At 41.3% G+C, this 12,001-nt stretch overlaps 1 protein-coding gene across 1 annotated transcript in view; it reads left to right on the top strand.

Annotated features, from left to right (window-relative positions):
• The window catches only part of CPNE9 (copine family member 9), a 513,553-nt gene that overhangs the window by 438,634 nt on the left and 62,918 nt on the right, over window positions 1-12,001 (top strand). Inside the window, exons 14-15 of the mRNA XM_089654338.1 lie at window positions 915-968; window positions 5,015-5,076. Coding sequence (XP_089510464.1) covers window positions 915-968; window positions 5,015-5,076 — 116 coding nt within the window. The remainder of the gene's footprint in view (window positions 1-914; window positions 969-5,014; window positions 5,077-12,001) is intronic.

Here is a 12,001-nt window from a genome sequence, read left to right as displayed (position 1 = left end):
GTTTCCTTAATCAATGTCGTTGGTACTTAGACTCCGCACCTCGGGTCATCCCACTCCTCCGCTATGGTGACCTGCCTGTGTACCTATCCTGCTGGTTTCAGGTGAGCCTTTCCACTGCTATAGCAACTGGTCTTTGAGCCTGACCCCTGACCGAGACACTCCCCATTGTGACACAAACAGCAAAAAAACCCTCAAAAAAACAAAACAACAAAAAAAATACAACTGAGGTACCTATTCTCTACTCTATCCAAAAATAAATAATATATTACAGTTGTAGATACGTTTTAATAACAAGGAGATATCAGGCTGTCGAGGGTCACATTTTGCAGCAGTATCCCGTGGTTTTTAATTATGCCACCGCTCAAAAATATAAAAGGTATACTTTTATAAAACAGTGGAAAACAAAGCTGCATTTTAATCCTGCCTACCTGACCTCCTGTATATAGAGAAAACTTCACAACTTCTCCAACCGACTATGCATCACAAAAACTATTTGTGCCTTAGGGATATAACGGCGGGAATCTTTGATGCAACCCAAAACGGGAACAAGTTGCTGGTTAATACATTTCATGTAATATTTATATGACTTCAGAGCTCTGCTTTTTGTGCTTTTGTGCTTTAGCTCTACGTGGCGAGGGCCTTTAGTGATAGGCAGGTTCTGGATAGTTATCTTTAGTCTTGCTGTCTCATCCTACCACCCCCCCCCCCAATCTCCTGGTGTAGCCATTATTCCGTGTGTACAACGCTTTTCTACATGTGTCATTTTAATTGTGACGGTGAGTCCAAAGGTCTACCAGAACGGAGCTCTCTTTCTCGGTGATGAATGTGCAAGTAGCTGCGCTAATGAAGATGAATGGGGCTGTGTGTGTCACTAACAGGAGGGGCATCCTTGACTTGTCATTCCTCTGTCTTAGGTACTAAATCCAAAAAAGAAGTGCAAAAAGAAGAAATATATCAACTCCGGGACGGTGAGTGAGCTCCTAATGGACCTGGGCTATGTCTGTGCCAAATCGGTGACCTTAAGCCGATGACTGCCTACCACGAGCCGCGCGCTGCAGTTATTTATCTTGTTTGGACGTCAGTAGGACTACAAAATTGATGATGCTTATTAAAGCGGACCGATACTCCAGTGATAACGTAAAGCTGTGGCAACTGTTTTGTTTGCGTGGATAGGCGGTAGAGAGCAAAAGTAATAGAAGGGGCGAAGTGTTCTCTTACTCTGTCCCAGGGGTCTCCAAACTTGGCTCAGTGCTGTTTTCTCAGTGTGCATTGATTGAGGATTAAGGTCAGCAGAGGTCTGCTTCTGAAGTAATGGGGACTCTGATGGGGACCCTGATGTGAGGGGGGACTCTGATGGGTAAACCGATGTAAGGGGGGACTCTGATGGGTAACCTGATGTAAGGGGGGACTCTGATGGGTAAACCGATGTAAGGGAGGACTCTGATGGGTAACCTGATGTAAGCTGAGAATCTGATGGGGACCTAGATATAAGGGTGGGGAGGGCTCTGATGAGGATCTTGATCTAGGGGGAGAATCTAGTGGGGATCCTGATCTAAGGGGAAACCTGATGTAAGGGGAGAATCTGATGGGGACCCAAATGTAAGGGGGGACTCTGATGAGTAACCTCATGTAAGGGGGGACTTTGATCGGTAACCTGATAAAAGGGAAGACTCTGATGGGAACCCTGATGTAAGGGGAGACTCTGATAGAAACCCTGATGTAAGGGGAAAATATGTTGCGGACCCAGATGTAAGAATGGGGGGCTCTGATGGGGACCTCAATGTAGGGGGAGAATCTAATGAGGACCCTGATGAAAGGGGGTACTCTGATGGGAAACCTGATGTAAGGGGAGAATCCGATGGGGACCCAAACGTAAGGGCAGACTCTGATGAGTAACCTGATGTTAAGGGGGGGGGGGGTAACCTGATAAAAGGGAAGACTCTGACAGGAACCCTGATGTAAGGGGAGACTCTCATAGGAACCCTGATGTAAGGGTGTGGGGACTCTGATGGGGACCTTGATGTAGGGGGGAAGAATCTAATGGGGACCCTGATGTAATGGGGGACTCTGATGGGAAACCTGATGTAAGGGGAGAATCTGATGGGGACCCTGATGTAAAGGGGGACTCTGATGGGTAACCTGATGTAAGGGGACAAAGTGATGGGTAACCTGATAAAAGGGAAGAATCTGATGGTTACGCAGATGTAAGGGTGATGGGGGGGGGGGGCTCTGATGGGGACCCAAATGTAAGGGGAGACTTTGATGGGTAACCTAATGTAAGGGAAGACTCTGATAGAAACCCGGATGTAAGGGTGGGGGGCTCTGATGGGGACCTTGATGTAGGGGGGAGAATCTGATGGGGACCCTGATGTAAAGGGGAGAATGTGATGGGAACCCAGACGTAAAGGGGGACTCTGATGAGTAACGTGATGTAAGAAAGGACTCTGATGGGTAACCTGATAAAAGGGAAGACTCTGATGGGGAGCCTGATGTAAAGGGGGACTCTGATGGGTAACCTGATGTAAGGGGAAAATGTGATGGGGACCCAGATGTAAAGGGGGACTCTGATCAGTAACCTGATGTAAGGGGGGAATCTGATGGGTAACCTGATAAAAGGTTTCAGACCCCTGATCTAACCAAACATGTACAATTCTGGGATATGTGAGCAGCAATGGAGTGAGCTTGGAGCAGTTTTGAATAGAGTTGAGTTCACTACTTCAACAAATGTAGAGAGCACTTATCACAAGTACAGACAACTATATAAACATTTTATTAAGTTCTGACCAGGGGCGGACTGACAACTCATGGGGCCCCCAGGCAATAGGGGATCATGGGACCCCTGTGTCCTTGCCCAAACTCAAAAAAGCCTATGAAAAAGGTACCAAGGACATCTCATGGGGCCCCCTACTGACCCCGGGCCCTCGGGCAGTGCCAAATGGTCAGTCCGCCCCTGGTTCTGACCCTTCCCCGAGCTACTAAAAGTGTGTCTCAGCTTTTGTTGGTGTTCCTCGTTAGAGAGATTTGTGATCACTTCATGTCCTGCCCGTAAGAGAGGGGAAATGCCAGCAATAGGGACAGTTAAAGCAATAAAACCTAACAGATGCTCTAACCTGCCTCTGTTCTCTCCAAAACAGTTAAAAAGATTTTGGTTGGAGTAGAGCATAAACCTTGCCTGAGGAAACTGCTGCAAGAAGCTCACTGCAGTGCTGCTCACATTCACCAGATTCACATGTTTGAATATGCAAGCTCTGTAGGAGTAGATGATTAAAGTTCAGATTGAGCAATCCTTCCTATTGGTTCATATCACGGGATGCTGTTTGACCACAGATTAAGATGAGTATCACTGTTTATAGATATCATGAGGAGAGAATAAACTATTATTGTGTTAGAACATTTTAAAGGTCCTAGAGATTCATTAAGACACAGGGGGAGCCATTGTTTTTCTTATGTGGCTAAAGTAATGCTTTACGAGATCCAAAAATAGATTATTTTGAAGAAATATAAATGTACAACCCCAAAACGAAGCTCTTCTTTTTTAATTGGCATTTCATATGTAAATGATGATCGTATATTATTATGATGATAATCACATACAGTATATATATATTTATAATGTGTGTGTGTATATATATGTATGTGTGTGTGTGTGTGTGTATGTGTATATATATATATATATATATATATATATATATATATATAAAACATGTGTTTGTGTGTATATATATATATTTATGTATGTGTATATATATGTATATATGTATGTGTGTATATAAATGTATGTATGTGTGTGTGTGTGTATATATGTGTATATATATATATATTGTGCACCCACCACTTTATTAGGTCCACCTTGCTAGTTCATTAGGACCCCCTTTTGCCTTCAGAGCTGCCTTAATTCTTCATGGCACAGATTCAACAAGGTGTTGGAAACGTTCTTCAGAGATTTTGGTCCATATTGACATGAGTTACTGTTGATTTTCTATCATCTTGAACCAGTCTGCCCATTCTCCTCTGACATCAACAAAGCATTTTCAGCCACACAACTGCTGCTCACTGGATATTTTCTTTTTTTTGGACCATTCTCTGTAAACCCTAGAGATGGCTGTGCGTGACAATCCCAGTAGATCAGCAGTTTTTGAAATACTCAGACCAGCCCATCTGGCACCAACAACCATGCCACGGTCAAAGTCACTTAATTCCCCTTTCTTCCCCATTCTTACGCTCAGTTTGAAAACCTGCAAGTTGTCTTCATCACGTCTAGATGCCTAAATGTATTGAGTTTCTGACATGTGGTTGGCAGATTAGCAATTTGTTATGCATTTGTTAAACCTAATTTTTTTTAAAGGCTAAGTCCACCCTTTGCAAAAAATAATATATGCATATATATTGGCAGGGAAAAAAATTAGCATTTATTTATTATTATTATTATATATTTTTTTCCATCACAGGTGCTATGCCATGCTCCTGTAGACTTTCCCCATCTCCATGTCTGTACTGAGAAACAGACTTTCAGTTAGGCCCCTTTCACACGGGCGTTCCGTATGTCTGTTTTTTTCATCTGTCTGTTTAAGGATGAAAAGCGGACACCCATGTATTTCTATGGACTAGTGGATGTAACGGATGATCATCTGTTTACATGCATTAACATCCGTTTTTTTGAACGGAAGAAGACCCTATTTTCTTCCGTTAAAATGGAATGGATGAAAAATGGATGAAAATGGATGTAAACAGAAAAAAAACGGATGTAAACTGATGAAAATTTATGTAAACGGACAAAAAACAGATGTAAACGGATGAAAAATGGCTGAAAAACTGATGTGAACTGATCCGTTTTTTTTCTTGGAAAAAACGTGACTTAACTGATGAAACAAATCTTACCAAGCAATTGAACAGGTGTACCTAATAAAGTGAGTGGTCAGAGTTTGTGTATATACAATGATAACTATATATTATTATTATTCCCATATATTTCAGTCACTGTCTGTTTTTTAATTCATGAATTACTGTCTCACAGGTGACACTTTTGTCTTTCAAGGCTGAATCTGAATATACATTTCTCGATTACATCAAAGGAGGGTAAGTGTCATCTTTGTGCTGTAAAATAAAGTTTGTGCATGTCCTCCATTATAAAAATCAGCTTTTTTTCTCAGAGAAAAGTTGCAGAAACCCCCCCCCCCCCCCCCCCACAAAAAAGCCCTGATAAGGATGATAAAAGAGATGCAGTTGTCTGGTAAGGAAGGAGTCATTCCTCCAATCCATCACTATAGAATCTATATTGCACTTTGAGCTATTGAGCTCTGTGAACAACAGAGGAAATAATGTTGTCAATTAGAATACAGATATTAAACATTTTACATTTACCTGCATAAAAATTTTAAATAAAATGTTTTATGATTTTTATAAATTCAGAAGCCATAATAAATCAACAAGTATCTACAAAGCCATTACTCAGCCCCTTAAAGCCCAACTGAGGTTTGTTTTTTTTTTTACTGTGATGCAGTCCACCTACATTAAACATTTATTTACTATTTTGCTGCAGAAAGGGTTAAAATTCTGCTGGCAGTACACTTGAGAGTCGGTTTGCTCTTTAAAGTGGTTGAAAACCCTTACACATATCTAGTGAAGTGACTAGCATTGGAGGATACATCCTCATACATAAGTTGTACCTGTTTATCTGCTGACCTCTGTTCTCTTCAAAAAAATACTTTTACACAGCATATCTCAGCTCTGAAAAGCAAGGGGCGGAGATCTGAAATCTCAATCTACTGAGCTCAGTGAGGAAAGCTCTGAGCCCTGATTGGAGGGAAGGGACACACCCCCTCCTCATAGTACATGGAGAACTGTCAACCACAGGCTGTGTCCTGGAGCTATCCTTCTTCAACTTTTTATCTCTTGGAAGAGCCGTCAGAAGCGACTGATGCAGATAACAGAGGAACCAGGCAGCAGAGAGAAATGACACTCAGTGCTTTGGATAGAGACAATTACACAGTGTAGAAGGATGTGCTTTGTTCATATTTCGTGTCTGAAGTTTATGACCACTTTAACACAAAGCTAAGAAATCCAGCAGTCCAACTACTACCCCCTCCCCCCCCCCCCCCCTCCTCGTGCAGTGGTCACAGCACTGCTCAGGGAGCAAGAGTTCTGTTGATTGGAGCATTGTGCAGGGGGCGTGTCAGACGGTTGGAGACCTGGACTGCTACACCCTGTTGAGCAGTGGTTTGGCTCTCCATTGTGCTGCAGCACCTCTAGTACAGTAAAAAAAAAATTAAAAATACCCGTGTTTGTTACTGTTTATGCAGCCTGAGTGCATTACATTCATGAAAAATGACTCTTCATTTGGGTTTTAAAGTGTATGTTAGCCAAAAATTAAAGTCCTGTATGTGTATCTGTGTTTTCATGTTGTTTTGTGAAATCAAGAAGCATATGTGGAGGATGGATATGGGGTTAATATTCCCTCTTGGAGGTACAATCCCTCTATATTTAATAGAACTACAACACTTAGAACTGGGACTATAAATGTACCTCCCGAGGTATAAAACAAAAAAGAATATCAATACATAAAAACAGCATTTTTATTGTTACCATATACATGTATCACAGATAATCTTCTAAAATGAGTAATGAAACTTGAAGTATAACCAAATATCTGTTCATAAGATCCTAGTCTTAAATGTCCGAAGCGTTTTGCGTAAAAACCGCTTCCTCAGGGTCTTGGATCTTGTTATATGCAAACTTATGTTCACATGTGCGACAATGTGTGTCCAACAACAAACGTCTGCTGGGCCCGTGGGGAGGGGCTTAATCATAGAACACCACTATATAAGCAACACTTTCAAGGGACTACTCAAATATCAAGATCTTATAACTCAATAGACTTCGAAAACAGATATAACGTCACTAGCAACACATCTCCATTGAGTTACTGAATCTAAGACATATATTGCCTATAAAGGCTGAACAATATCCAGATATGTGGATCTAAGATCTCAGTCCAATTGCCACACCACCAAAACATATGGAGCACATGGTCATACTCTTTGTCGCCATTTTGACCATGTGCTCCATATGTGTTGGTGGTGTGGCAATTGGACTGAGATCTTAGATCCACATATCTGGATATTGTTGAGCCTTTATAGGTAATATACAGTGGGGATCGAAAGTTTGGGCACCCCAGCTAAAAATTTGTATTAATGTGCATAAAGAAGCCAAAGAAAGATGGAAAAATCACCAAAAGGCATCAAATTACAGATTAGACATTCTTATAATATGTCAACAAAAGTTAGATTTTATTTCCATCATTTACACTTTCAAAATAACAGAAAACAAAAAAATGGCGTTTGCAAAAGTTTGGGCACTCTGCAGAATTTATAGCATGCACTGCCCCCTTTGCAAAGCTGAGACCTGCCAGTGTCATGGATTGTTCTCAATCATCATCTGGGAAGACCAGGTGATGTCAATCTCAAAGGTTTTAAATGCCCAGACTCATCTTACCTTGCCCCAACAATCAGCACCAGGGGTTCTTCTAAGCAATTTTCTAGAAAACTGAAACTGAAAATAGTTGACGCTCACAAAGCTGGAGAAGGCTATAAGAAAGCAAAGCGTTTTCAGATGTCAAGATCCTCCGTTCGGAATGTAATTAAGAAATGGCAGTCATCAGGAACAGTGGAAGTTAAAGCAAGATCTGGAAGACCAAGAAAAATATCAGACAGAACAGCTCGCAGGATTGTGAGAAAAACAATTCAAAACCCACGTTTGACTGCACGATCCCTCCAGAAAGATCTGGCAGACACTGGAGTTGTGGTACACTATTCCACTATAAAGAGATACTTGTACAAATATGGTCTTCATGGAAGAGTCATCAGAAGAAAACCTCTTCTACGTCCTCACCACAAAAATCATCGTTTGAACTTTGCAAATGAACATATAGACAAGCCTGATGCATTTTGGAAACAAGTTCTGTGGACCGATGAGGTTAAAATTGAACTTTTTGGCCGGAATGAGCAAAGGTACGTTTGGAGAAGAAGGGGCACAGAATTTAATGAAAAGAACCTCTGTCCAACTGTTAAGCATGGGGTTGGATCAATCATGCTTTTGGGGTTGTGTTGCAGCCAGTGGCACAGGGAACATCTCACGAGTAGAAGGAAAAATGGATTCAATAAAATGTCAGCAAATTTTGGATGGTAACTTGATGCCATCTGTGAAAAAGCTGAAGTTAAAGAGAGGATGGCTTCTACAAATGGATAATGGTCCTAAACACACCTCGAAATCCATGGGGGATTACATCAAGAGGCGTAAACTGAAGTTTTGCCATGGCCTTCCCAATCTCCTGACCTCAACATAATTGAAAATCTATGGATAGACCTTAAAAGAGCAGTGCGTGACAGACAGCCCAGAAATCTCAAAGAACTGGAAGACTTTTGTAAGGAAGAATGGGCAAAGATACCTCAAACAAGAATTGAAAGACTCTTGGCTGGCTACAAAAAGCGTTTACAAGCTGCGATACTTGCCAAATGGGGCAGTACAAGATATTAACTCTGCAGGGTGCCCAAACTTTTGCAGGTGCCATTTTTTGTTTTCTGTTATTTTGAAAGTGTAAATGATGGAAATAAAATCTAACTTTTGTTGACATATTATAAGAATGTCTAATCTGTAATTTGATGCCTTTTGGAGATTTTTCCATCTTTCCTTGGCTTCTTTATGCACATTAATACAAATTTTTAGCTGGGGTGCCCAAACTTTCGATCCCCACTGTATGTCTTAGATTCAGTAACTCAATGGAGATGTGTTGCTAGTGACGTTATATCTGTTCTCCAAGTTTATTGAGTTATAAGATCTTGATATTTGAGTAGTCCCTTGAAAGTGTTGCTTATATCATAGTATTCCATGATTAAGACCATCCCCACGGGCCTGGTAGACGTTTGTTGTTGGACACACATTGTCGCACATGTGAACAAGTTTGTATATAATAAAAAACATCAAACAGCGCAAATAAATATTCACATATAACTATACAATAAATAATAAAAGAAATAAAATGAATAAATAGAATAGTCCCACTCCAAAAAATAATTATTAGGATGAATATGGTGAGTAGAATAAAGCTGAAGAGTCCTTATCCAAAAGACCCTTGACCCGTGTTCACACCTGTTAGTGCTCAGATCACATATGGCACTCACCAGATATTGGTGAAAAAAACGCCTTATTTATGGGTTTTATGGAATCCTAGACCCAATCAGTACAGCCCCCAATCACCAGGTTTAAATGGAACTCCCCCAATGCAGGTAAGATATATGCCTCAGACCTCCAAACCGTAGTATAAACCAGCCTCAAACCTCCAGGATCAAGAGATCATGTATTATCCTTTTCTCAGAGCCCATTAAAGGACACATTTTGATCATAGTTAGGCAAGCTGGAGCAGGGGCGGACTGACCATTCGAGCACTCAGGCACTGCCCGAGGGCCCGGGGTCAGTAGGGGACCCCATGAAAGGCCCCTGGTACCTTTTTATAAGCTTTTTTGGGTGTGCTTTGAGTGTGGGGAAGGAAACAGGGGCCCCATGATCCCCTATTGCCCAGGGGACCCATGAGTTGTCAGTCCACCCCAGGGGCGGACTGACAACTCATGGGGCCCATGGGCAATAGGGGATCATGGGGCCCCTGTATTCTTGCCCAAACTCAAAAAAGCCTATGAAAAAGGTACCAGGGGAATCTCATGGGGTCCCCTACTGACCCCGGGCCCTCGGGCAGTGCCCAAGTTTCCAAATGGTCAGTCCGCCCTTGGTCCACCCCTGAGCTGGAGTTATACTGCCACCTGAATTGCAAAAATATACAAGCTCTCTTTGAAGAACTAGGCCTATTTCAGGTGTGGACACGGGTCAAGGGTCTTTTGGATAAGACTTTTCAACTTTATTCTACTCATCATATTCATCCTAATAATTATTTTTTGGCGTGGGACTATTCTATTTATTCATTTTATTTTTTATAAGTTTTTTTTTATATTCTGTCCTTTATTATTTATTGTATAGTTTTTTTGTGAATATTTATTTGCGCTGTTTGATGTTTTTTATTATTATTTTATTGGTGTTTACACTAATGAGGAGCAGCATTTATTTAGGAATTATTTCACTATTTTTGGCGCTGGTGATTTTTTGTATATAACAAAAGCCAAGGCCCTGAGGAAGCGTTTTTTTTCTGCAAAAAAGACTAGGATTGTATGAACAGATATTTGGTTATACTTCAAGCGTCGTTACTGATTTTATAAGTCTTTTACAATGTTTATCTGTGATACATGTATATGGTAACAATAAAATACTGTTTTTATGTATTGATATTCTTTTTTGTTTTATACCTCGGGAGGTACATTTTATAGTCCCAATTATAAGTGTTGTAGTTCTATTAAATATAGAGGGATAGTACCTCCAGGAGGGAATATTAACCCCATATCCATCCTCCACATATGCTTCTTGATTTCACAAAACATAGACATACATACAGGACTTTAATTTTTGGCTAAAATACACTTTAAAGTCCAAACGAAGAGTAATTATTTATGAATGTAATGCACTCAGGCTGCATAAACAGTAACAAACACAGGCATTTTTAATTTTTTTTTTTTTTACTGTACTAGAGGTGCTGCAGCACAATGGAGAGCCAAACAGGGGCAGTCTGACCATTTGGAAACTCGGGCACTGCCCGAGGGCCCGGGGTCAGTAGGGGGCCCCATGAGATTCCCCTGGTACCTTTTTCATAGGCTTTTTTGAGTTTGGGCAAGGACACAGGGGCCCCATGATCCCCTATTGCCCGGGGGCCCCATGAGTTGTCAGTCCGCCCCTGGAGCCTAACCACTGCTCAACAGGGTGTAGCAGTCCAGGTCTCCAACAGTCTTATGGTAACAATAAAATACTGCTTTTATGTATTGATATTCTTTTTTGTTTTGTACCTCGGGAGGAACATTTACAGTCCCAATTATAAGTGTTGTGGTTCTATTTCATGTTGTTTTGGTAAACCTTGACCATTTTCTTAATTTTGTTTTTTATATCTGTTTTGAAATAACCGGTGAACCTGCCAGTTCTGCTTTTTACCTTCCCGAGCACGCAAGCAGATCCATACTGGTGTGTTTTTTTTTTTTTTAGTTTTTTTTTTTAGTTTTGCTTTTGCTGCAGCAAGAGTTAAAATTCTCTGTGCTGGCAATACATTGGAGAATTGGACCACTGCCCATCCCAGAGCCTGGATCTCCATCAGTCCGACTCCCCCCCCCCCCACAGTGGTCCAGTTGACAGCACTGCTCAGAGAGCAGCTGTTGATTGCAGGACCGTGCAGCTGTAGATTGGAACATTGTGCAAGGGGCATGTCAGACTATTGAAGCCCTGGACCGTGCGGAGGGTATGGGGACTATAGGAGGTTGTGCTGGTGCATGACGTGCCTGTATCTCCATAATCAATTTAGCCTGCCCGTCCCCCTGCCCAATCCTCCTGTGTTGATTTAAAAAAAAAAAAAAATGTACCAGTAGAAGGAGCACCAGGCCAACTAAAAGAGTCCAAATTGATTTACCCTGTTGATTGTCAGTGGCTCCCAGCAGGAACCTCACAGCAAAACTAGAACGAGTACAGCAGCAGAGTAGGTTTCTCTATGGGGAAGAGAAACGTCATAGGGAGGCTGGGCGATGTGCTGAATAAAAGATTAAAAAAAAAAATTGGTTGCAATGCTTTACAAGCTTGAATGCAAAAAAATAACGAATGCACATTTTTGTTTTTGCACGCTGGGTCCATTTATTTTTTTGCAAAAGCTGGAATTCTTTTAATCCTTGCTGCAGCACCATTCCAACCAAGTAAAAGTGCATTGTTTAATTCAAAATATGCTTTTTTTTTTTTTTTAAATCAAAGATAAAATGCCTAGTGATTGCGCCAGGCCATCAGTCTTCCTCAAGAAGGATGACAACACTGCAAGGCCTGCAGTGAAATCACTACAGGGTTGTCACCATCATCAACGAAATGGGGAAGCTAT

The sequence above is a fragment of the Staurois parvus genome, unplaced genomic scaffold, assembly GCF_062004578.1.
Source record: "Staurois parvus isolate SC_StPar_1 unplaced genomic scaffold, SC_StPar_1.0 ptg000757l, whole genome shotgun sequence".
Lineage (NCBI taxonomy): Eukaryota > Metazoa > Chordata > Amphibia > Anura > Ranidae > Staurois > Staurois parvus.
The sequence above is the reverse complement of the archived record's forward strand: the minus strand, read 5'-3'. Positions and strand labels throughout refer to the sequence as shown.